At 41.4% G+C, this 25,567-nt stretch overlaps 1 protein-coding gene across 1 annotated transcript in view; it reads left to right on the forward strand.

The window, feature by feature from the left end:
• Positions 1–25,567, forward strand: part of LOC124721117 (CTTNBP2 N-terminal-like protein) — a 220,521-nt gene that overhangs the window by 120,634 nt on the left and 74,320 nt on the right. Inside the window, 2 exon segments of the mRNA XM_047245933.1 lie at positions 12,795–12,861; positions 12,863–12,974. Coding sequence (XP_047101889.1) covers positions 12,795–12,861; positions 12,863–12,974 — 179 coding nt within the window.

Consider the following 25,567-nt stretch of genomic DNA (forward strand, 5'->3'; position numbering starts at 1 on the left):
AACTCCGACACTAGCACCTTTATTTCTGAACTCAATTGCTTACCCTGAGCCTGCTGAAGTTGTGGAAGCACTCCTTGGGTCGCTCTTATTTTCCTAGCTTGCTTTACCATATATGTAGAAACATTGAATTCATTTGCAGTGTAGTCAATAGACTAGCTGGAAGGTGCAAGGGTAAGAATAGCTACGTTTTTCTGGCGTGTGGATATGGCACATTTTTCTTTCAAATCATGCAAAATTTTGTCCAAATCAGAGCATTTCTGGCATGATTTCTGTTCCTTTGGAGCAAATAGTTCTTTCTCTTCCACCATTAGTGTGTTAGCTATTTTGTGTTTTAATTCCATTTGAGCTTCTTGTAGTTTTCTTCTACCATAGCTGGGCCTGTCTCTTTTCCCAACTTTGTGTGTCTTCATGGGAGACAAACCAAGAGCAGTCACTGAAGTATTTAATTGCTCATCCGCTGTGGTTGCAGGTGGCTGATACTCTTCGTCACTGTTGTGTAAATTATCAGAACATTCATTTTTTTAGCAGTGTAACACACCTGGAACAAAACTTTTGTCCTGGTTTCATGTTAAGTCCCATTCACTGATTCACTTTGAATACTGATTTTATATCAATTTCTCTGAGGCTACACTTCACTGTCTTCTTATGAATCCGAAATGGATCAAAACAACTTCTTTGTAGGAAAGAATACTTATCCAGAAACACTTTCATACGATGATAACAAACACTAAAGTTTCCAGGAACTGTACTTCTTGTGCCCACATGGTGTATCCCGGATCTCCATAGCAACAAATCGTGGTCTGATCCATCCAGATCATCCAGTACAAACTGAATGCCACATTTTGTTCCATATGTTGTTTTATGACATTCAGATGCGTGAGCTCTACCAATACTTCAACTTGTTTGAACAAAAGCAACACTAATACACTCTTCTGCCTCCATACTGACTTTCCACAACAGTACTGACCAGTCTGAACGAGAATCATAAAAACATGAGTAACCTGTAATTGTTGCTTGTTTCCTTTGTTGTTCCTGTCTAACAATGGCCCATTCTGTCCCTGAAAACTACCATTGTTTAACTTTCTGTTGCCTAATGGTTCCCAACTATTGCTGCAGCTTTATCTGAAACAAGCTGTCTGCATCATCACTATTATTTGCTAAATCGTGTTAAAAGAAACATAACCAAATACATATCTGTCAGCTTTTATTGTACACAAATGCCTTGCAATAACAAGTTGAAATTTTGCCACATATTATATAGTGGTCTACTTACGCAGTTTGGCTTCAATATCACTTGTCCCTTTTGTGCTACCACACTTACAAAATCGATGTTTTTCAGGTAATTTTTCAAATTTTTGTATTTTCGTGTGCATGTAACTCTGTTTTTGTGACTGACATGGGCAATATGAGATCTGTGTGTGTTTAGGCCACATTAAGCCTACCACAAAAAAAATTATACCCTTTTTGAGTGAGTTATATTTGGCAAAGGGGGCACCTACAATCTGTACCTTTTAATGTATTACATTTTTTAATCACATTTTGGAATTTTTTATTTTCCCTCAGAAATATGTTGTTGGTGTTTTGATTCATGGAGTGTGTTCTCTAAGTGGATGTTACTGGGTTGTAAAAATTTCATTGGATTGTGCGGAATAGTTCCAAAGTTATTAAGACCTGAAGTTGGGTCTGAAGATAGATTGCCAGATACGGGTTGCAATTTCTGGGTCACGCCACCTTCTTTCACAAACCATAAATCTAGAACTAATTGGCAGGGGAATTTAAAATTTTGTACATGAGTGTTCCACACTTGGTAGCATTGGTGTGCTAAATTTCAGTCAAATCTGAGACTATCAGCTGGAACATTTTCTCAAATTGGTTGATTTGACATGGAATGACCCAAATCAAAGGAGACCCACACATAGTCCATAGAATGTGCTGAGCATAAAAGAATGCACAAGTCGAAAACAGTTTGCTGATCAGAGTGCTGTCTGTGGTGCATGTAGACAGGCTGCTGGGTACTGCTGAGACAAAGAGACTGATCTGGTTTGCTTCCAGCTGCGAGCCATGTGATTTGGTGGCAGTGGTACTGGTGTGAGGCTGGAGGAACCCATGAGTGCAGTGTATCTTGCAGGCTGAAATCAGATGTCAGTCTGTTTGTCAGGTAAAAGTACAGGATCCTTCTCATCCGTAACTTACCCATAGTCTGCAATTCTGTGATATGGCTGCTGCTTAGGAGGAGAGGTTTGGGTTGAACATGTATTGCGCTGGTAGTTTTTCAACTTTGTCCCCTATAAGAATAGGATGGAGACCACTGTGGTTTGAGCCTGCAACTCCTTCCATTGGATCCCAGATAACACCCCATGAGTGAGCCTAGCATTTCAGCAGCATTTGACAATCCAGATGTTGTGCTGTGATGCTGATGGAAACGGCTGATGATGCTAGGAAATGCTCTCTGTAATTGAGAGATTGATTATGAAAGGTTGCTGGGTAATCATGGCTGTTGTTATTTTGGTAGCAGACCATGGTTTGTCCAGTGGCTTAGAATGTAAAAAGCAGACTGCCATGGCTCCCAAGGATATTTACAGGTATCCAATCTGGCAAATGCCCATGTATGTGGGGCAGACCTCGGAGGTTGGACTCTCCTGGAACTCCAGCATGTATGCAGCCAACTGGTGGAGGGCCAGCAGCATAATTCGTGGAGGATTTCCACATTTTTCTAACTCTGTATGGGAATAGACAAATAAATATTTGGGAACACTGTGAGTACCAGAAAAGTTAATACGAACATGGTCCCAATGTTGTTGAGGCTTCAGCCCTGGAGAACATGATTGCTGCTCTAAGAGCAAGCCAGACTTGCATGTCTAATCTTTATCTATCTTGGCAAGTGTATATGATGTTGAGTCTTCATTTGTGAAAAACTATTAGGCCATTTGTGATAGTTCTAATACGTGTAGTCTTAGAAAGTGTGATATGACTATTCTCTATACATTATTTGGTAATGTAGGGCAAAAAATTTTCCAAAGGTGTAAAATTTTCACTCTCTGTGGTTACAAGAAATGTTTTCTATTTGTGAGTAATTTGTTTGTGCTGCCATTAGTTTCTGAAGCAAACATGATGACCTGCTGGTGCTGTTGGCATCGTTGTGTGGAAGTATACACTGTGATGCGTGTATCGTCTGTCTTTAAAGAAGCTAGATGGACACATAGTCTATTTTGGAAGTAATGTCAGCATCTGGATTGCCTTTTCTTACACTCACTAATCTATTCATATTTAATGCTCTTTCACAATAATTTTTTAAAAAGAAAGTTAAAGTTTAGCAACCTTTGAAATAAATTTTTCATCAAAGAATTGCCACAGTAGTGTTATTTAGACAGTTAATACATTTGCAGTGTCACTTAGTAAGTTGCTGGAGGTGTCTGTGAAATGTTGCAACCCCCCCCCCCCCCCCCCAAAAAGATAATAAAAAAAAAGGGGGGGGCGAGAGAGAGAGAGGGGGAACCACCTTCAGTTCATTTATTAACAGTGGTTTCACAATCACTGAATACATGTTATTGATTTAATGACCTTTTGAGTTTTGAGTCATCCAAATCTGCATTCAGTGTGTTGCAGAGGGTAAGTGGTCAGGCATGGAAAAGCCTGGTGTGGTTTTTTTAAGAGAGTGTTATGCGGTCTGCGTTTCCTACTGCAAACATAGGATTTGGCTCAAATAGTTATGTTTATTCTTCACATAAATCATCTAGATTGTTGAAAGAAATTGCTTGTGAGGTTATGCTGATTGGATCCAGAATTTAGGCCCAAAAGCATGGAGGAAATGTTTCTCAGCTAAAAATACATTCTGTTTTAGAGGATGTTGCAACAAACAGATGTAATATGCTATTGAATTTTTTGTATGCTGTTACTGTGACTTGTCTATTTAATTAAATTTCATCTTGCATCTGATGCAAACCTACGTGCACATAAGTCCCATTATTAATGAGTGAAACATCTGCACCTGGATATATCTGGGAATTCACTGGAGTATCTAGCATCACAAGTGAATGCATTAGCTTCTGTGAGATGAATACAACCTAGTTATCCCATCACAGCTGCAATGTGGTGACACTGGAGACCTTTGACACTGACACATGCATGTTGTTGCATTACATCTCACTTGCGGCAAAAAGTATGCTATGTCCCAGTGATGACCATTGTGACCATTTTCATTGCAGTATGATTGGAAACATTCTGGGCAAGCCAAAGAGGTTGAAATTCATTGTCTAGCTCCAAGTGTTACTAACGATCTCTTTAAAAGCTATCAGAATTGTATTGGCCAGTGGATATAGACAGGCTTTGAAGATTAGGATTAGGGTGGTGGTGGTGGTGGTGGTGGTGGTCGTGGTCGTGGCTAACATTCTCTTTACTTTGTTTCCGCGGTAACTCCTGTAGTTCTGCAACATCCATTTCATTCAGAAATGCATTTTGAGCTGCCTGAACTATTTCAAGTATTGACACAAAAGTCACTTATTACGGACTTTACATCTGAATATTTACGGGCTGGATTTTCACTGTAGAATTCACAGTGTGTGAGTGATTGAGGTGCCCTTTCTTGACACAATAAAAACTTAATCATGTCACTTAAAAACTCAGTTGTTCAGACCAAAAACTGAATGACACACTACTCATCTCTGTAAATGGCAAACTACAGGGGAATGATACGGGGTTAAATGTACAATGAAGTTCAAAGCTTGGAGTTCGAAAAGGAAACAAAAGTGTGTTGCAATGCTGGATAGTTACTTTACATGTTTGAAAGTGGATATGGAGGGGGCTGTGATATGCATCTCAGTCTTCTGGTTCTTTATGGAGTGTTTCAAATGTAGGAGCCAGTGCCAGATGTACCATCAAGTGCTGACTTAAGAGTTGCATAAGTTGTTGTAACAACTGAAATTGTTCCTGATGTTCTCGTCACTCTTTTGTGTTTGCTGTTCCGTACAGACCTCTGCTCTTGGTGTTCTATTGCTGCATTTTCCATAATATTTAATAATTCTGGGCACATAGCACATTGTAATTTGCTACATATAGTGAAATGCATGTGAAAAAATTTTGCCATTGCCAGTGTATTGTGCAGATAGTATCTCCAGTGGGGTGTGACATGCACACCCATTCATATGTCAGTTCAGCATTAGCATCTGAACAGCTCATCATCATCGTAATAGTAAACATAATCCACTTCCCGTGGTGTATCTTATTTGGCAGTATGAACACTCTCCCTGGGGCAAACAACAGAACAACTTAGAATGAGAATAAGGGGAAGTGTGAATTACCTGAAAGGGAAGAGAAAAGCCCATATTACGCCACGAACCTGAGGTGTGTACATCTCTCCAGCAGCAGCCCAAGTGTACATATTTGGGAGTGCAGCCTGGTTAACATCAATTGGACAATACATGTGGGATATTCGTCTCTTATCTACATACAAGAAGAATACATGAATTGCCAATAAATATAGATCATATTGTTTTAACATAATTGCAGATGTTCTAGTATAACCAAGCATTTTGTTGTTTTGGGGGAGGGAGGTTACATTAAATATCTAAATTAAAAAGATGTTTTAAAAAATACTTGTTCAGACAAGCATATGTTTATCTGAAGTCATGTTTATACATCATTTTACACATGGAGGATGCATTTGTTTTTGGAGCTGTTTCCCTATTGGTGTCTGTAACCCATAGGATTAGGGCAGAATGACAGTGAGCAAAAGCCAGATGTTGCCAGACTGAATCCTAGGTGGGAAGAAGGAACAGAAACAAGATCATATTGTTGCGTCCTGCCTACTCGTGAAATAAGGGGTGCCTAGGAAACCTGCTTTCTCGGATTGATAGACAACAATTCAAGCAAATTGTATTTATGAATTTTATGTACAGAAAATAAATGATAGTATTTAACTTTAGGAGTTTACAGTGGTGTGTCGCAAGCAGTTGGCTACAGTCAAATAAGAAGTTTCTTCAGTATATACAATTCCTAATACAGTCGCTGCTGTAGCATTTGTAAAATGGCTAGTTCTCCACTTGGCTGCAGCCCAGTGGAATGAGACTTACGTTCTCTATGCCTAGAGGCCACTGCTGCCTTAGTGAGGCCACTGCTGCCTTAGTGTTGTCATAAGGGGGGGGGGGGGTGTTGGTCAGTGTGCTATTGGCTGATGATGTCATCTCACAGCCCTCTCTGCTCTAACATTCTTGACCGTTGTGCCGCCGCTTGACATTACGCTGGAACATTCCTTCCTCCCCCCCCCCCCCCCCCCAAAGTGATGGACCGTCGACGTATGGGGAGTGCAATAACGGCGGGGGAGGCAGGAGTCTGGATGCTGTGCTGGACTGGAAGTTGTGGCTGCAGGGGATGCCAGGTTTCCAGTCATATCACACCATTCGGCCTTCGCGCTGAGAGAAAAATGACCAGAATGGTATGCGTCCACCTACTGAGGCCCATAACCAGATGTCAAAGGCGTCGGCTGCTGTGACGTGGCCGGGTCCAGTTCCATTGGTAGTATGAGAGGAGATGGAGGAGGTGAAGGCTCAGTCCCCATGGGGTCATCCTGTGGTGTGGTGATGACACTCTATGGTGGCTGCTGTGGCCGTGCTGTCCTTGGGATCCTTGAATCTGGGGGAGAGACACAGAAGGATCACCGTGCACATAATAGTGGTGAATTTGATTGTGATGTCGACATCGCAATCCGTTGGGGCCTGAAATGATATACATGCATGCGCCAAGTCGACGAACAATCTCGCGTCACACCCTTCATGTGCTGCCACTAAAAACCCAGTAAAACACAATATCATGCAGCGTGAAGCAATACTTGCGGCCTTCCTTCGGCACCGGATGCTGAGGAGGGTGGAGCAGATGGAGCAGTGTCCAGTGGCGGCGGCTATGAAGCATTTCTGCCGGCGATGGCCCATCTCGTGGATGCAAACGATAGGAGGCGAGAAAGAGTTGCAATGCTTGATTCCTGGTGTGTGTGGTACGAAGTTTGGCCATCTGCTGCTTGAAGATTCTGACAAAACGTTCCGCTTCGCAATTTGACTGTGGATGGAATGGTGCACTAGTTAGGTGCTGTATGCCATTGCATTCACAAAATGTTTCAAATTCATTTGATGTGAACTGAGGCCATTGTCCAGCACTATAACTTCAGGCGAACCTTTTAAGCAAAAAATGGGGACAACGCCTGAATTGTGCTACGTGACGTTGTAAAGTTCATTGACGCAGCAGAAGGAAATTTGCTATGCGAGTCTACCACAGTCAATCAGCGAGTGTTCCAAAAAGGTCCCGCAAAGTCTATGTGCACACATTGCCACGGTGATTGCGACTTAGGCCAAGCAGAGAACTTTAGTGACGTCATCTGCTCTGTTTGGGTGGCCATACCCTGCCAAGTACAGTGTCGACGCACTAACTGTTTCATATGAACAATCCCCCAGTGTCCTTGGTGAAGTAACTGCAACACTTCTTTTTTCAAAGCTTTAGGGATCGACACATGTCTGTCCACTGTCGTTTTGTACAAGACTCGCACCTTGCTGTGTAGCGAGCCTAGCCGACGTGCAAAGTATCGGTTCACTACAGAGTTCTTAATGCAATGCAATGAGCGAGGCCAAGATATAGGAACATAATTTAGCAAAATGTTCAAATCTGTATCAGCTCCTGTGGCCTGTGCAATTTTCTGATAGTTCAGAGGAAAGGATTGAAGCAATTCAGAGTCCTGAGCATCAATGTGACAAGAAGATGCAGCAGAAGCATCAAAGACTGTATCAGAGCCAATCGGGAGACGTGAAAGTGCGTCTGCATTACCATGTTCAGCTCTCTGAGTGATACACTATCTCGTATTGGTATTGAGACAACAACAAATCTCATCGTTGCAATTTTTGGGCAGTTCGTATAGGAACCGTCTTCGTCGAACGAAACAAGGGCTGCAGTGGCATGTGATCTGTTACTAAATATAATTTTCTGCAATAAAAATAGTGGTGGAATTTGGTGACACCATACACAATAGCCACTGCCTCGTTCTCTGTTTTTGAATAGTTACACTGAGCTTTGGCAATACTTTTTATGCAAAAGCAATAGGCCTGTCCTTATCACCAATTCTGTGTGAAACCACTGCACCAATTCCATAAGAAGAAGCATCAACTTGCAACACAACTGGTTTGTCAGGAGCAAAGTGAACTAAGCAGCGATCACTGAGCAATGCATCGTTTTAAGTTTTTGAAAAGCTTCTCGGCACTCAGCTGTCCTAGGAAGGGGACATTCTTGTGACATAAGCGATGCAATGGAGCTGCCATTTGTGCAACTTTTGGTATGAACCGAATATAATAATTCATTTTCCCTACAACTGACTGTAATTCTGTGAGATTGTGAGGAACTGGCAAATCTCGTATGGCTAACAAATGTGACGGGTGAGGATGTACACCTTGACTGTTTATGACATGACCAGTGACCAAGATACTGCAACTCTGGTTAAAAAAAGTCACACTTGTCCCATCTACACTTGTGCCGTGCATCAGATAACACATGAAACAAAGCGCACGAATTTGCAATGTGTTCTTCAAGTGCACAACCTGCTATGACAATATCATCCAAATAGTTTCAACAGTTTGGTATCTAAGCAGCCAGCTGTTCCAAATACCATAGAAAAATGGCAGGTGCGAAAGCACTGCTAAAAGGCAAATGCAAATATTTAAACATGGCTAAATGAGTGTTCAAGAACACACGCTTTTTGAGATTCTGCATTGAGTGGTTTTTGAAGATCTGCGTCATGGAAATCAATTTTCAAAAAGTAATGACCAGCACCTAATCGGTCTTGAGATGCTCTGGCATGCAAGGGATATGTATCAATCACAGTTTTTGGATCAACACAGAGGTGAATGTGACTTGAAGGTTTGGGGAGTAAACCAGTGGACTTGCCCATTGACTAGCTTGTATGGGCCCAATAGCTCCACAATCTTGAAATACTTTAAGTTCAACAGCAACTTTATCCCGTAATGCAATGGGAACAGATTTGGTCGGGCAAAATTTTGGTTGAGCTTTGTCTTTCAGAGTAATGTGTGCAAAAAACATTGTTAGCCTTGCCTAAACCTTCAGAAAAGAGTTCCGGGAATTCTTTAAACAAGCTGTCTACACTGTCTTTTGCATTGAATGCAGACACAGACAACACATTGTCCTGAATGTGTAAGCCAAACAAATCAAAAGAATCAGGGCCAAATATGTTCTCACAATTGTGTGATTGTTGCACAGTGAAAGTCACAGTTCGTGTATGGGAGCGATACATAGCAGGCAAAGTACATGTTCTGAGAATGGGAATGTCTTGTCCATTATAAGCCGTCAGGTGCGTGCTAGTTTGACAGGCATGGGGAGCCTAACAGGTCACTTGTGTTACTATTCAGCAATGTAACAGAGGCACCCATGTCCAACTGGAATTTCACACGTTTTCCACCAATATGCAAATGTACAAAACGTTTGTTGGACTGGCATAGCACTGAAGATACAGTTTGCTTGCTAGTTTTGCTAGTGCCTGTTGGAGGCTTTGAATGCACTGTAGGCCTTGTGACTTGATTTTTGTGAGTGGGCCAAATTCTTACGTTGTTCCATTGCAAACATATGGGTTGTATGTGTCCATTCTTGCTACAAGCGTAACTCTGTGCTTCTCAGGATGGACAGTCATGGCAATTGTGCCATGAATAGCACTGCAGACATGAATTAATTCAGTTCACATGTGTAGAGAGCTGCTTACACTGTGAGAGAATTGTTTACATGGTGTGGTGCATGCAAACTGCCACTGCCTAGTGGGCCAGTCACAAGCGAGGGACTCGAACTGAAAAATTGCTGGCTGCTCAATTGATCGACCGGCACAGTACCTGAATCGTACTGATCTAGTATTTGAACTACATGCTGACAGGATGGTCCCAGATTGTTTCAAAATTTGTTCTTCAAGTCTGACATCAGTTACATTGTACACGATCGCATCACGCAACATCACATCTGAAAATAAAGCACCACGAGCACATTTCAATTTGCATTTCTTCGTCAGACAGACCCTGCAAAATCTGTTACCCGCTTGCGATAAGTTTGTTCTGACTGTTTCTTGCAATTAAAGAATTGATACCTAGCTGCTACCACACTCATTTGTTAGTCATAGTTAGCGACTCTACAACCTGATCATACAAAAGTTCACTCAAAGTGGCGTTAGGAAATAACTTCTGAATGAGTCTGAACACTGCACTTCCTACCGTGGACAGGAAATAGGGAAGTTTCACAGTACCTGGTACGTTGTGACCAAGTATGTTGGTTTCAAACTGTTGCAACCACTCGAGCCATTCCTCTTCTTGTTGATGAAACTGGCGAAAAGGCCGTTTAGCACTTGGAGCTGCTGTAGGTGGCTGCTGTAGTGCATTCATTTGATTTGCCAGGAGCTGTTGGACCGTATTGAGTAATGATGCAATCTGTTGCATCTGAAACTGAAACATCTGTGTTAGCTGCATTGCATCTATCACTTGCATCTGAGGTGCCTGTGCAGGGGATGGGTGAGGTGGGTTGCTCATATAGTAGGATACAAAGGCAAGCAAGAAAAAGAAATACAAAAGCAAAGAAAATTTCTGCAATGCCCACCTGAAAACACTGATTAGCAAAAACACTATAAGAGATGGTTAAAGCAAGTAAATACATCCCTGCAAAGAGAAACAAATGTAGAATTAAGGCACCAGCAGAACACAAAAGAAAATTTCCGTGGCCATGAGTTGCAGGGTTTTTTTTTTGAAGGCACATTGCCAGTGTTGTGCCCTGCTTACTCATGAAATTAGGGATGCCTAGGAGATCTGCTTTCTGGGAGTGCTAGACAAGAAGTCAAGCAAATCGTATTAATGAATTATATTTACAGAAAATAAATGACAAAACTTAACTATGGGAATTTATAATGGTGTGTCACAAGCAATTGGTGACAGTCAAATAAGAAGTCGCTTCAATGTATACAATTCCTAATACAGGTGAAACAATAAAGTTTATAAGTGGCTGCTGTGGCATTCGCAGAATGGCTATTCTTCCATTGGGCTGCAGCTAGGCAGAGTGGCGCTTATGTTCTCTTCGCCTAGAGGCCGCTGCTGTCTTGGTGTTCTCTTAGAGTGGAGCCGGTCAGCATACTATTGGCTGGCGTCTCACAGCCCTCTGTGCTCCAATGTTCTTGACTGTCATGCAGGTGCTTGACGTTATGCCGGTAATGAAGGAATTGAGCTCCCAAAGATCCACAGGAATTTTGGAACTTCGTGAGAGTGTACATCTCTTGTATTGACAAGCTGCTGTCGATGATACTGGAAGGGATTTATTAAAGTGACTCAGTAATATAAGAGGCAATTTCACTTATTTGGAAATAAGAATTAAATCACTTATTTATTCATTTGGTAACTTTCTCAGCAATTATTGCCAGTTTATCCTGCCTGGCATGCCGAAATAAAGCAAAATATACGATCATAAACGTTTGTCGATTAAGGTGCTACGTATACATATGAGACATCACACATGTAAAGTAATACATACATTTACTCAGAAATAAACAACCCTGAGTGTACCTTATTATGATACCGTGGGTTGGGAGGATCACCTTTTGTCACTATATGTTTGGATTAGGAGACTTAATGCTTGTTTGTTTGACTCCATTACTAGAACATGGAGCAGTCAGTACAAAGAATGCTTTTTGCAAACAGCGTGTATAAAAAATAATGTGTGCTGTGAAAATACTGTTTTTGTTTAGTTACTACATTTGTGAAAATTTACCCATTAAAATGTGTGCAAACGCTCCAATATGAAAAACCTACAGAGATCAACAATGATAGTAAACAATAAGAAGCAGAAAGCAGACTTGGAGTACCCCTTCTGTAGATGCTCATTACTGCCATCAGGTGCGCATGTGCGGGTTCCTAGGAGTGTAGAACTGCTGTCTATTTTTGAGTACGGGTAATGTGTCTGCTAATTCTTTTAGTTCCACCAGTTCTACCACCAGATGGCAGTTGCTCTATACCTGCTTTATTTGTGGGGGATCATCATGTAATACCCCCCTTCAAGGAGGAACAGGGATACAACACACACGCATTCTGTTGCCACAGTATTCAGTGCTCTTATCCAATAGATTTCTGAACTCTAAGCATTGTCCTATAGTTCTCCATAGAGTACTGCTGACTAAGAAAATTGCAACCGAGGTGGCTATTTTATTGTAAATGCTTCTACCTTAGATCCTCGTCCTAGGTCCAAGTACTGCCTCATGTAGCCTTTACCAAAGCTTCAGGTTATCCTGACAAAGACTGTTAAGTTCATTGTATTTGAATTCACCCAACTTTAAATATTTGAGCGTGTGCGCGCACGCGTGCACTCCTACGCACTTACACACATTTCTAAGAACAAAACTTCTAAGCTAAACTGGAATGTTGGTCATTTCTACATTAAAAAAAATTGTAAACTAACAATACTGGAGGAGCTGTTTTGAAATAATGGAATAACTGATGTGCAGTGAAAAGTGTAATGGTACTACCAGTGAAATATGTAATTAACTGCAGTGAACTCTTGGTTAAAAATAATGTGGCTATTTTGGATACTAACCAGGTTGCCGAACATTTTGGTTTGCAATTTATTTAGGGTAGTACAAGCATATAGAAACTGAAAAAAATTAATTTTCTCTTATACAAAAAATTAAGAAAGTTTAATGTTTACAGACACTTTATTTGAGTAATTAAATAAATTATTATTATTTTTTTATGTTTTTTATTTATTTTATTTTTTTTTATTTTTTTTTTTTACAGCTGTTGGGCACTGACACCACCAAAAGTAGGCACGTGGACTGTAAGTGATGGAAGTGTATCACCACCACCACATTCAACAGTCTGCACAACCTCCTGCTGCAGGGACTCCAATGATGAGTAGTGTTGCCAAAGTTGTACAACCTACTGCCACTGTGTCCAGTGTACCTGTGTGTGGGCCAAGTGAGTGACTTTTTATACTTTATGGTTATTCATCTCCACATCCTTCATATCTCTCATCCCCCCCCTCTCCCCCCTCTCCCCCCTCTCCCCCCTCTCCCCCCTCTCCCCCCTCTCCCCCCTCTCCCCCCTCTCCCCCCTCTCCCCCCTCTCCCCCCCTCTCCCCCCCTCTCCCCCCTCTCCCCCCTCTCCCCCCTCTCCCCCCTCTCCCCCCTCTCCCCCCTCTCCCCCCTCTCACCCCCCTCACCCCCCTCTCACCCCCTCTCACCCCCCTCTCACCCCCCTCACCCCCCTCACCCCCCTCACCCCTCTCACCCCTCTCACCCCTCTCACCCCTCTCACCCCTTTCCCCCCCTCTCTCCCCCCTCTCTCCCCCCTCTCTCCCCCCCTCTCTCCCCCCTCTCTCCCCCCTCTCTCCCCCCTCTCTCCCCCCTCTCTCCCCCCTCTCTCCCCCCCCTCTCTCCCCCCCTCTCTCCCCCCCTCTCTCCCCCCCTCTCCCCCTCCCCCCTCTCCCCCTCCCCCCTCTCTCCACCCCCCTCTCTCCACCCCCCTCTCTCCACCCCCCTCTCTAGCGCTCTCTCTAGCGCTCTCTCTAGCGCTCTCTCTATCGCTCTCTCTATCGCTCTCTCTCTCCACACACACACACACACACACACACACACACACACACACACACACACACTTAAACAGTCATATGAGGTTATATTATAGTTTCAAGTTATTTGTGGTATTATTAATGTTTAACCTTCGTAAGTATGAATGTGCGTTTTGAAGAGAAGCAAAAATAAGTGGGTGTTCAATGGAGCACCCAAAAGTAAAGAGAATTTTTTTCTGGCAGTTGCTAGAACATTAGTTCTGAATTCTACTGCTAGATGTCTTCACTAGACACCATTTTGTATTAGTTGTCTTAGCAGCGTTGGTATGGGAACTTTATTGTGGTCAATGTGATTGTTTTTGTAAGTGATTTTTCAATGTCAGTCAGTAAAATACCAGTGTGCTATCCATCTGGCTCTGTTCACTGTTACGGAAATCAGCAGCATAAACCATTGCAATGCTTCAGATGGATTATGGAAAGAACATTTGAGCCAGATGAGGGTTTACAAGAGGTGTTCTTGTTTTAAAAGTGGTCAAACATCAATTAAAATGAAGCATGACCAAGTTGTATCTAAACTTCAAGAATGGACAAAAACCATGTTGCGATAAGGTTTGATCATTATAGAATTATTGATCAACTGGTGGAAATGGCGGGAATATCCAGGAGTTCATGCCAACAGATTTTAACTGAAGATTGGAAGTTGAAACGTATTGCAGTGAAACTCGTTCTCATTGCGCTATCTGACGACCACAGAGGCAGTCATTTATGCATATGCAGGGCATTGAAAGAACAGCCAGAAATTGATATGCATTTTGACGCAAAAGTCATAATAGGCAATGAATTGTGGTGTTATGGGTGTGACCCAGCAGTCTACCACCAGAATAATAATAATAATAATAATTTTTTTCTCTTTGTAACTGTTCTTCACAACATTGATTGGTTTCTTCTTCATTTAAAGTTGGAAGACTAGAAAATATGATCTGCATTCACACTATTTCACGTTCATCAGCTATCTATTTCTTTGGTTCTGGTTAACATTGAGGAAATGCCTTTTCTCATCAATAATCATTGTTGCAGTTCCATAGAATCCTAGTAAGAAATCCAAAGAGGACTGTTAACCTTAGAAGTCTGTTACTTCTGAAGAAAAATTATTAATTGCTTAATTAAGTAATTATTCAGTACTGTGTATTATTCCGGGCGGGAAGGAGCGCCTGGTCCTCGGGAGAAGTTAGACAGTTAGTAGTGACAAAATAAATGCTGGCAGTTGCATCTGCAAAAATTGTCCTGCACAAATAATGAAGTTTGACTTTTTGTTTTGTCATAGCATGTTCTTATTGTTGAGTTGAACAGTAAAAGGAAGGCCAGTAAGAGAGAGAGGAGAGGGAAGAAGATACAATAACTTCAGTTCTAATGTTGTTAGTTCCTTTCTTATTCACACTGCCAACATGAATTAATTTATACCGTTTTGGTACATCTATAGATTCTTAATCCACAACCATCATCTTGTTCACTAAATACAGAATATCAGTGCAACTGTGACTTACCTTCTTCCAACAACGACAAGCTGAAGAAGTAGCACTTGCAATAATAATTGGGACATTGGCCACATGACTTTCTCTTACAATGCATGGAGCTACCAATGTGTCAAAGATGTGGAACACAGCTGTTGAAACAAGACATTTCAATTGAATGTGCTTTATGTGATGACCTGAGGGCACACCTGGGTCTATTACAGGACGTGCCCTCTATTTTAACTGATAATGAGGCAGGTGTGGTTTGTGTTCTTAGGTTTTGTGTGATTTCAGTGCTCATTCCTAAAATATTGGGTGTGAAATTTTTAGTATAGAACGAAGTGACTTCGCCACCCTTTGCTTCTGAGTAGTCACCCAGTGACAATAATCTGTTTCCCTTTTAAACAGGTATTTTATACTTGATTTTATCTGGTTGATAAGCTTTCTACCATGGTTTTAATTTTGGTGTAGTTATCAAATTTGTACTTAGTGAAAGCACCCATGGTTTTTTCATATGGGTCATGGTTCGAAAGTAAATGTGATATTTCATAGTCGTGATTTCGTTTCCCCTTTCCCTATTCCATTTGCAAATGGTGTGTGGGAAGAACAACTTTGGTAAGGCACCATTTAAGCACAAAGACTACTTCTTCTCGTTACTGTGTTGGGAATGCTCAACTCTTTGGCCATATTAAGCACTCGTAATGGTGAAATATCAAAAATGTTGTTGAAATCAATAATACAACCCTTTGCCCCATTGCACGCGTGCCCTCCCCTTCTACACCCCCTCTGCACCCCCTCTAGCCCCTCTCCACCATCAACTTAAAGTACAGGAGACTCATCAAAACAAATAAACTAGTTTACAATTTTCCTTATAATCCAGAATGAGATTTTCACTCTGCCAGGAAGTTCCTTATAATACCAGTAATATAATATACAGTATTGTCTTGTATTGTATTGAATGTTAACCAGAGACCTAGAAACGATGGAGAGGTTCTGTCCCACAACCCCATGACAACTACTGCAGACCACTTCACCCCTCCGCCGCCCCAGCGTTATTGTGCGGTTCGGCCCCCGGTGGACCCCCCAGGGAACGTCTCACACCAGACGAGTGTAACCCCTATGTTTGCGTGGTAGGGTAATGGTGGTGTACGCGTACGTGGAGAACTTGTTTGTGCAGCAATCGCCGACATAGTGTAGCTGAGGCAGAATAAGGGGAACCAGCCCACATTCACCGAGGCAGATAGAAAACCACCTAAAAACCATCCACAGACTGGCCGTTTCACCGGACCTCGACACACATCCGCCAGGCGTATTCGTGCCGGGGACCAGGCGCTCCTTCCCGCCCGGAATAATACACAGTACTGAATAATTACTTAATTAAGCAATTAATAATTTTTCTTCAGAAGTAACAGACTTCTAAGATTAACAGTCCTAAGTACTTGCTCTCTCCTGTTCAAATTTTCTGGTTGTCATTTATGAATTCTTTTAGTGAATAGTAACATTTCTGCACTAGTTTCTCGTATAAGGATTTTTTCAGTGTTTCTAAATGTATGCTGAGCAATTCTTCTCCTTTCACTTTGTTGTAAATTTTCATACCCATATAATGTGGAGTTTGAGCATAAAGTTTCAAACGGTGTTAACAAATACAATTTCAGTCTATTTTTCCGTGAAACTTCCTGGCAGATTAAAGCTGTGTGCCATACCGAGACTCGAACTCGGGACCTTTGCCTTTCGCGGAAAAGTGCTCTACCAACTGAGCTACCCAAGCACGACTCACGCCCCGTCCTCACAGCTTTACTTCCGCCAGTATTTTTCCATTCCTCTCTGTCTTCTGCAGTCCTTTGCTAATTGTAGCCTGTGACTTTCTTCAGTTCTTTACCCCAGTGATTGGTTGGTGTGCCATGTGGTCTTGTCTTTCTCTGGGACTTTGATATTGCATTTGTCCATCCTCTGTCATTTCTTTGTGCAATGTATTCTGCGCATTTCCATTTTAGAGCCTGTACCTATTCCACAACATCCCTAACTCCTGTTATTGCTCTTCACTTTCTTTCCCTATTTTCATAATGAGACCGAGGAGTGACCTATCCATAGCTCTGTGAGTTGTTTGAATTTTTCTTTTGAAAAACTTATTTAGAATCCATGTTCCACAGTTGTGTTAATATGGGAAGAACACACTGTTCAAAGACAACCTTTTTAAAGTTAAAAATGGTTGTTTCTTCCATAAGCCCACCAATCTAGCTTGATTCGGCAAAAAATTTCAGGTTCTAAGCCTCCTTGGGTATTAATTAATTATCCCAGATAAACATTTTTCAGGTAGTTATTGTTAAATATTATTTGTCTTGCAGTTGCTCGCATGTTGCACGTGGTATTTGTTTTGGACAGATTTATATTAAGCTCCACTTTATTGAAACTCTTTGATAAATCCATTACAGGGGATTGCAGTTGTATCATGTTCTTGTGTAGGACTGCCATATTGTCTACATGTTTTAAGTTGGTGAGTCGTCTTCCATTTATTGTAGCTCTCCTTTCTTTCCTATTAATTTTAGACAAGGACTGCTATAAATAGTTTTGAGAATAGGTCACCCTGCTTTACACCTCTTCTAATGGAAAATTCTCTCATGCGTTTTCCTATACTGACAGAAGCCATTGAGGTATCACATATGTTATTTAATATGTTTATGTACATTATTCCCACACCTTATTCGGTCAGTGCTTGTATAACAGCAGTGTGGCTGGCAGAATAAAAAGTCTTTTCAAAGTTCATAAATGCCATGCATAGAGGCATTTCGTATTCATTGGCTTTACTAATAATTACTTTATGCTATGTGTGTATGTGGTCACTTGTGCCATTACCACTGCGGACTCCTGCTTGTTCTATGGGGCTGTGAATTTTCCACATTAGTATTGATGTGATTTGTCAAGACTTTAGTAAAGATGACGTAGATAACAGGGAGTAAACTGATGGGATGGTAATTCTTAAAATTGTGAATACTTCCTTTTTTGTGTAAAAGATTATCTTTGCTTCATGGCACGGGCAGGTATACTGTCGTTTGTATACAAACAATAAAGATTTTAGCCAGATATTTTTGTGTTGCATCACTAGTAAGCTTAAGTGTTCCAGTTGTTAGACCATCATGACTCCCTGCTTTGCCATACTGCATTTCATTTATAGCTTTTCTTATTCCTTTGGGAGAATTTCTGGGACTTCATCATTTTCATTTGCATAAGCTAGTGTTAATGGTTCATGCGTTTTTGGTGTGTGTGTGTGTGTGTGTGTGTGTGTGTGTGTGTGTGTGTTGAAACTTCTTGTATACTCCAGAATTTCTTCCTTATCTGTTGTGTGAACTTCATCACTGTCAATTGCTAGTATTTATTTTTTACCAATCGTATACCTTACATCTCCATTTATTCTCTAGTGCTAATTTTGTGGCTTTTTGTCGTATCGTGTTGTATTTGCTTTTATTTTCTTCCTTATACACTGACTTAGTTCTTCATATTCTTTCTTGTCAAAAGTAATTTTAATTTTTTATCTCTCATCTCTCTGACAATAAGGCCCTACTGCCTTTTTGCCTTACGTAGGAAACACTTCGAATAAGATCGGTCGTATTTTACAGAAATACGATGTGAAATGTGTTTTCTGACCTCCATCTAAAATTAGAGCACTTTTGAGTTCCGTTAAGGATGATCTTGGACTGCGTAAGGCGGGTGTATATCGTATTCCTTGTAGCTGCGGCATGGCATATATTGGTCAAACTATTAGGACCGTGGAGCACAGATGTACTGAACATAAATGGCACACACGATTACAGCAGCCAAATAGATCTGCTATTGCTGAACATTGCTTGGATACTGGTCACCCCATGTTATATAATAACACCGAGATATTGGCATGCACGTCCAGCTATTGGGACAGTGTCATTAGGGAGGCAGTTGAGATTAAATTAGCGAGCAACCTCGTTAACAGGGATGGAGGTTTCTGTTTAAACTCTGTTTGTAATCTGGCTCTCTCCCTTGTCAAAAAAACAGAGGAACAGAGTCAATGCTGCCTCACCTGCGAATTCGTAGTCTCACTATCGATAGCTCTGACTTTGGTCATCTATGGTGGCACTAGTGTTCAGTGTGTGTGTGTTATCTTTCCTGCTTCTGTCGGAGAACCGAGGTATTAAATTTGCATGTACGCTGCCTGTCCGTTGCAGTTTGCCCTGAAAATGGCGGGGTGTTCTCCCGCCGAAATATCGGCGGTCGCTGAAAGTGTTACCTGCCTGAATTCCCGGAAGTTATTTGAAAATAAGGCCCTAGTTTGAGCTTTTAACTTCCTTGCATTTTTAGTAACTTTCATTGAGCCCCCTACTTCTTTTACATATTTCGTTATTGTTTCTACTAATTTTTCCTCGACTTTTCTAATTCTTCCAAAGAGTCCTCCAGAATTATTTCTTTTCACACTTAATTTATTTGTGTTGATAGTTTCTTTTTTCATTGATATTAGTTTCCTTCTTTCTTGCTGAATGTTTAGGTCTACCTTTATTACTGTCAGTCTGTGACCCCTTTCAGTATTAAATTGGTTTGAAATTGAAACAGCTTTATTATTGTTTTTTTAATTAGCAATAATAAAATTTATTTCATTCAGAGTCTTGTTTTTGGAATCATCCATGTCCATTTTCTGTTACAGTGTTTCTTAGGAAAGGTGTTCATGATAAATAAATTATTCTTTTCAGCAAACTGAAGAAGCCTTTCAGCTTTTTCATTTCTTTCATCGATTCCATGGCAACCTACTGAAACATTTCCTTGTTGTTTAACATCAACTTTGCATTTAATATCCCAATCCTCAGTTTAAAGTGAGAGAGTTGTGTCCTTTATTGTGTACGTATTTTACCTCCCTGAAAAATGTTTCTAATTCATCATCATCAGAATGGCTGGAAGTAAGAGCATATAGTTGCATGACTTGGAACTTTTATCTCTGTGATATTTTTACAATATTCAGTGTGATTCTACTTGATGTTCCTTCTATTACTGATACTTAACCAATTATGTTCTTATTTATTAGGGACCTCATTCAGTTTATTGTTAATTCTGGTTCTCCTGAATGTTATGCAATGTATTCTGAGTTCAGTGTCTCACATTGTTCCCCTTTACACCATACTGCTCTCAGACCAACAACAGATCATTTGATTTCCTCCAATTCCTCCTCAGTTTCACTCAGTCTGCGTGTGTACACAAGTGATTGCCAGTTGTATGTGTGGATGTACAGAGGTCTGACATTTCCAGCATTAGTAGGTTTCTGTAAGGGTAACATTAAAGCAGTCACATCCCAAAGATAAAGATTAATCCAGAATTTTTTACATTAGGATTACTCTTCATATACCCCTCCGCGGTGGCGGGAATAGAATAGACCCACAGTCATGCCTTGCTGTTGTAAGAGGTGACTAAAAGAAGTCTTATGTGAAGTGAAGCTTTTACATTAACGTCTTGGCCGTATTAGGACACTTGTCAGTTTCAGCTCACTTCACATTCTTTCACCCAACCTTTTTGGCTTAATTACCTATGGTTTGGCCTCCACTTTTCTAAATTCCAGAGAACTGTGGGCTGTTTGGGGAAGGGCACCTTATGTGGTCCATCACAGCGCCATGTGATGTGATCTTCTGCACCTACTATTAGAGTGAGTTTATGTTCTCACCCAAAATCCAGTGCAGTACCCAACACATCGTTGGGGTGGGTCATCATGTACCTTCATGGTTGTAGCTCCCTGACAATGCAGGGATTGCGCTATTGATGCCCGAGTTGTAACCTTACCATGTATGCTGAAGAGCAAGTACCTACCTAGTCTGGGGCACTGGGACTCCAGGCAGTGGTTACTATGCCAGCTAGTCTTTGGCATGGCTAAGGTGGTGCACGTGGGGGGTGACGTAACAGTGGATAGATAGCAAGCTTTTATACAGAGGCTTGCATCATCATGACGTTTCTGTCTTTGGCCACGCCATGATGTTAGACAGATGAAAAGAAATGGAGGTGGACAGTTGACCCAGTCCTTGGTATGCTCTAGAACTGACAGAGAATCTTTTTGAGTCATTCCATGTCAACTCACCAGGGCCTCATTGCTCGACCACCACAGATATCATTGAAATTTTATGTGAACATTCACTCATGTCCCCAATGAACATTGGTGAAGTTAAACCCCTTTATGCCGAGTGTCACAAATCCACGTAGTACCAGTGCTGTGCTAATAACTATTTTTGAGCACCAGTGCCAGTAGTTGCTGATTCTGCATGAAGCTACCAACACCTCTGACAAGTGCTGCATTGTCATGAGTGTTTCAGGTACCTCAGAAACACCCCGTTTTGATTTTTATCTTTCATTTAGAAATTTATTCAGGTATTAAGGGCTTAACATTCATTAAGACAATATTGGCTGAGTTACAGTCACTTGTTTGACTCCATACACGACTTTTCACAGAGTAAGTGTAAATTTCTGGCGACTTTGAGTTGTATCTTGGGCAGTATTTTTGTTGAAAAAAGTGAAATTTTGTTATCTTGTAAAACTTCTTGCTTTCTGTTAAGAATAATAATGAAAAGAATTTTACAAACGATTTCAGCCAGAAAATTTTAGGCAAAAACTCAAAAAAAAATTGTGTTTTGCTTCTTACGTCTGAGCAACTAGAGGTATGATCAATGCGGAACTTCACTTGTAATAACCTTACAACCCAAATATAAAATTTCGTTTATGTGCCACTTTCCAATACTGAATAGATTAAGTATAAATTTGAAGATTTTCGTAAAAAGTTAAAAAGTCCAGTATTTCTGACCTGATTTTGCAGAACATTGTACTCTTTTTGAAACTGGGCCCATTTGGAAGACCAGTTTTTTAAACTAATTGGCTTAAGTGCAAAAAAAAAAGAAAAGGCATAATTGATTATCCTGTTCACTGTTCATGCTAACAATGCTAGATAATGTGAATCAAAATTGGGTGCAAAAATCACGACCCCCCCCCCCTCCCCCCCAAAAAAAAAAAAAAAAAAAAGGTTCCAGATTGCAGAGTAAATGCATGTTGAAGGTGCAGTGGTTAGTATCGTAATACAAGGATGTGGAATACAAAATTTCATTCACCTACTATTTGCCAACAATGTAAAACTTCTTCGAAAAAATGACAACTTTTTATGAAAAGGCGAATATAGTGTATATTCGACACTTCTTTTATAAATACCATTTTCTGTTGAAGCTTCAGAACCAGAGTCATTTGAAACAACATATTTTAGCCCCCTCCCCTTACCCTTTCCCCCCCAGAACAGTGGGTTTCATTTCCAGCATGGGCTAACAATGTTATATTAATTGAGGGGAAAGTAGCCGGAAAAATTATGTGCGAATAAAGGCATGATAAACATGAAACTTCAGACACAACGATTTAGTGACAAGGTTTTCCAGCATAAAATACTCATGTACTGCTTTCCAAATTTCCACAAAATCAGTTCACACTTTCTTTCCATAAAAATTACAAAAATAGATCATTCAGTCCACATCTAGAAAATATGTTTTCCATAACTGGGTTCAAACTAATCACAATTGGAAATAACATTTTCAAGCATTCAGAAAATCACATTAGATTTTCCAATGTTCACTAACAATACCCGAAAGTGACTGATGGAATGTGCCATGGCAACAGGCTACATTGCAGCAGCCTGTTGCCTGTGTTTCATTGCATGTGCCATCTCAATGTACTGGGTTGGTCCATGGTGACATTGTCACTACTGGTTCAAGATTATGAATTGGCAACCCCATCATGATAGAAGTCACACCTGATAGTTACACAGTACCAGCCAGTGGTAAGTTTCTTCTTCCAATTTCCAAGACTGTAATTTGGTTTCTTAATTTGGTTTCCAGTGCCTTGTGGTGGTACTTGTCTGCTTACAAAGCCATTTACTGAGGACTGTATATCAGATTCTTAAGACAATACAAGTATCTCACACAAGTGACAAGCAAAAAGTAATATCTATTTTGATTTTAAACTTCTCAGCATTGCAGTTTACATTCTTCAGAATTTTTGAGCTACTTCTGCAGTTCACTTTCTGGAATTTGATACTGTCGGTCACTTGACGATATCGAAGAAACAGTGGACGTTGAAATGAGGTGTTTGGGTATGCAGTCTGTCTTGGACCAATAAAATGAATGAACTGGGCCTTTGGGCTGCATGAATTATTTCAGTGCATAATTTTGTTCCGTTGATTTGTCAGTAATGTTGCTGATCCACAATTCATTATTGTACACTCAGGCAGTGTAATGCTCATGTAACAGCTCCATTAATTTTAGACTTAGCGTGGCTGTGCTAGGTACTCTATCAACAAAATTTACTGAGGATTGTTTCTATTTGGAACCATGTGCTCAATGATAGCAATATTATTATTGTAAATTAGAAAATGGGCAGCGTCAGTCATAGGAGATTTGAAATCATTTATTGCAGCAAATCAATTTCAGGTGCTGTGTGACCATCTTCAGTGCAAATATTAAAGTGTTGAAGACTTGTATTATAAAAACACATATTACAACTTCAGTTGGCTGTCACTACAGAAGAACATAGCAGCTAACATACAAATTTCGCCAGAAGGTACAAAATGCAGTGAGTCGCAGCACAGAAAAGGTAATTTGTTCACATGAGGGTGTGTTGTGCCCAGAGAGTGAAAGTAGCCATTAGCTACAAAACTATGCATTAGGAACACACAGAAGGATCACTACAGTGTTCTGTGAGGCAGGAATGATGGCCCAAAAAATATTGTGTGTCTAAGAGCTCGCAAGTAGAAAAGACCAGCAGAAAGTCCCGAAGAAACTTAAACAAAGACATCATGGAACATGAGGCTTGTGCGGGGGTGTTGGAAGGATTTACACCGCAGGAATGAAATGCAAAAAGAGTAAGGGGTGAGGGAGGGCAAAGAAAGGATCTAAATCGCGGGAAATGAAATGAGGAAGAAGAGGAAAGCAAAACATGAAGGGGAATGAGGAAAACAACACGTAGTGCAAAATACCCAGATAGGAGGAGGGCAAGAGGGGCGCTGTCAACCTCATAAGGACATGCCGTCAACAGCTGCGTAATTTTGGCAGAGACATCAAGCAGCGGGGTCAGCAGTGGGTTTGGCTGTAGGAGGGCAACCTTTGTGCAGGACAGGGTGGCAGCTGGGTCCACTTGCTGTGATGCCAGACAACTACACTGGGATGCTGACCATACCCTCATCGCAAAATTTTGTCCGAGGCAGTGCCATCCTCGGGAAGGCTGCAACATGTGGAGCAGCATCTGGTGCAGCCAGATGATGATGATGCCTGGCTGACGGATGAGACTGGATGCTCCTAGGACATAACTTTTCCTCATCACAAAGTTTTATGTTGCACCACCCTTGTTAGGAAGGCCACTCGTGGCCGCATAATTAAGGCAAAGATGCGGGGCAGGAGTACCCACGTTGGGCGTGGCTGGAGGAGTGCAGCGGCTGGGTGGCAGATGAGTCCTGGTGCTGTCGGAACGGATCATTATCCTTGTTGCCAACTTGTGGCCTGGACTGTGCCGCCCTCAGAAGTAAAACCGGCTATGGTCACATCTCCTTGGCAAGGACATGAACTGGCAGGGCAGCATTGGATATGGCTGGGGGAGGGGGGGGAGTGCAGTAGCAAGGGAGGACAACAGTGGCAATTGACTGCTGTTGTTGCAGCATGTACACTTTAATCATTGCCAACTTTTATGTCCCTTGTGTATGAATGCAAACAATTGATGATACCCAGGTGGTAGTATTTAAGTTCACTTTTACCGGCACAACACACAAAAGCAAAGTTCAGTATAAGGCATAGAGAGTAACACACTTGAAAGATTGTCCTGATTTGATATTAGCATGACAAAATCAAAGTCCATGGTTATGTTGGTCACAATGGTCCCTACTAGGCACAAGTACATGGTTCGTTCCACAGAAGCAATATCAGTTCAATGGCACTGAGTCCCAGGAAGGCCAGTGTAGGAAGAGGTGAAGGCTCTGAGAGGGATGGCTAGTGGCTCGCTGTGACTGATGCGAAGTGTCATCGCTGGTGGCTGCTGGAGCGATGTCGTAGTGGTGTGGATGTGGTCCTTGGGGCTGGACTCGACAAGAGCTCTGACTGTGGATTGCAGAACAAGGCCAACGTTAAACCTGGAGAGTGAGAATATGCTTCTTGCTTGCAATTGAGCCGCAGGCAGAAGGATATCGCAGATTGGTCAGCGAACATGTGATTTGTGGATACAACATAGGCCGTGCTATTACAGTGTTGCTGTCACCAATGTGCCCGCTGCTAGTGTGCAAGGCTGGTGCCTCTGGTGCACCTGCTGGAGATTAGCGTATCAACATGCATGTTATTGTGAGTCTACAGTAATGTTCCCAAAACACGCAGAGTACTTGCGATGCTCTGCACGTGACTCACTCCGGAGGATTGCCCGCAGCACTGCAGCAGACTAGCTGCTGGTTGTGGGCATCATACCACAAGCAGAAGTGG

Source organism: Schistocerca piceifrons, chromosome X (assembly GCF_021461385.2).
Source record: "Schistocerca piceifrons isolate TAMUIC-IGC-003096 chromosome X, iqSchPice1.1, whole genome shotgun sequence".
NCBI lineage: Eukaryota > Metazoa > Arthropoda > Insecta > Orthoptera > Acrididae > Schistocerca > Schistocerca piceifrons.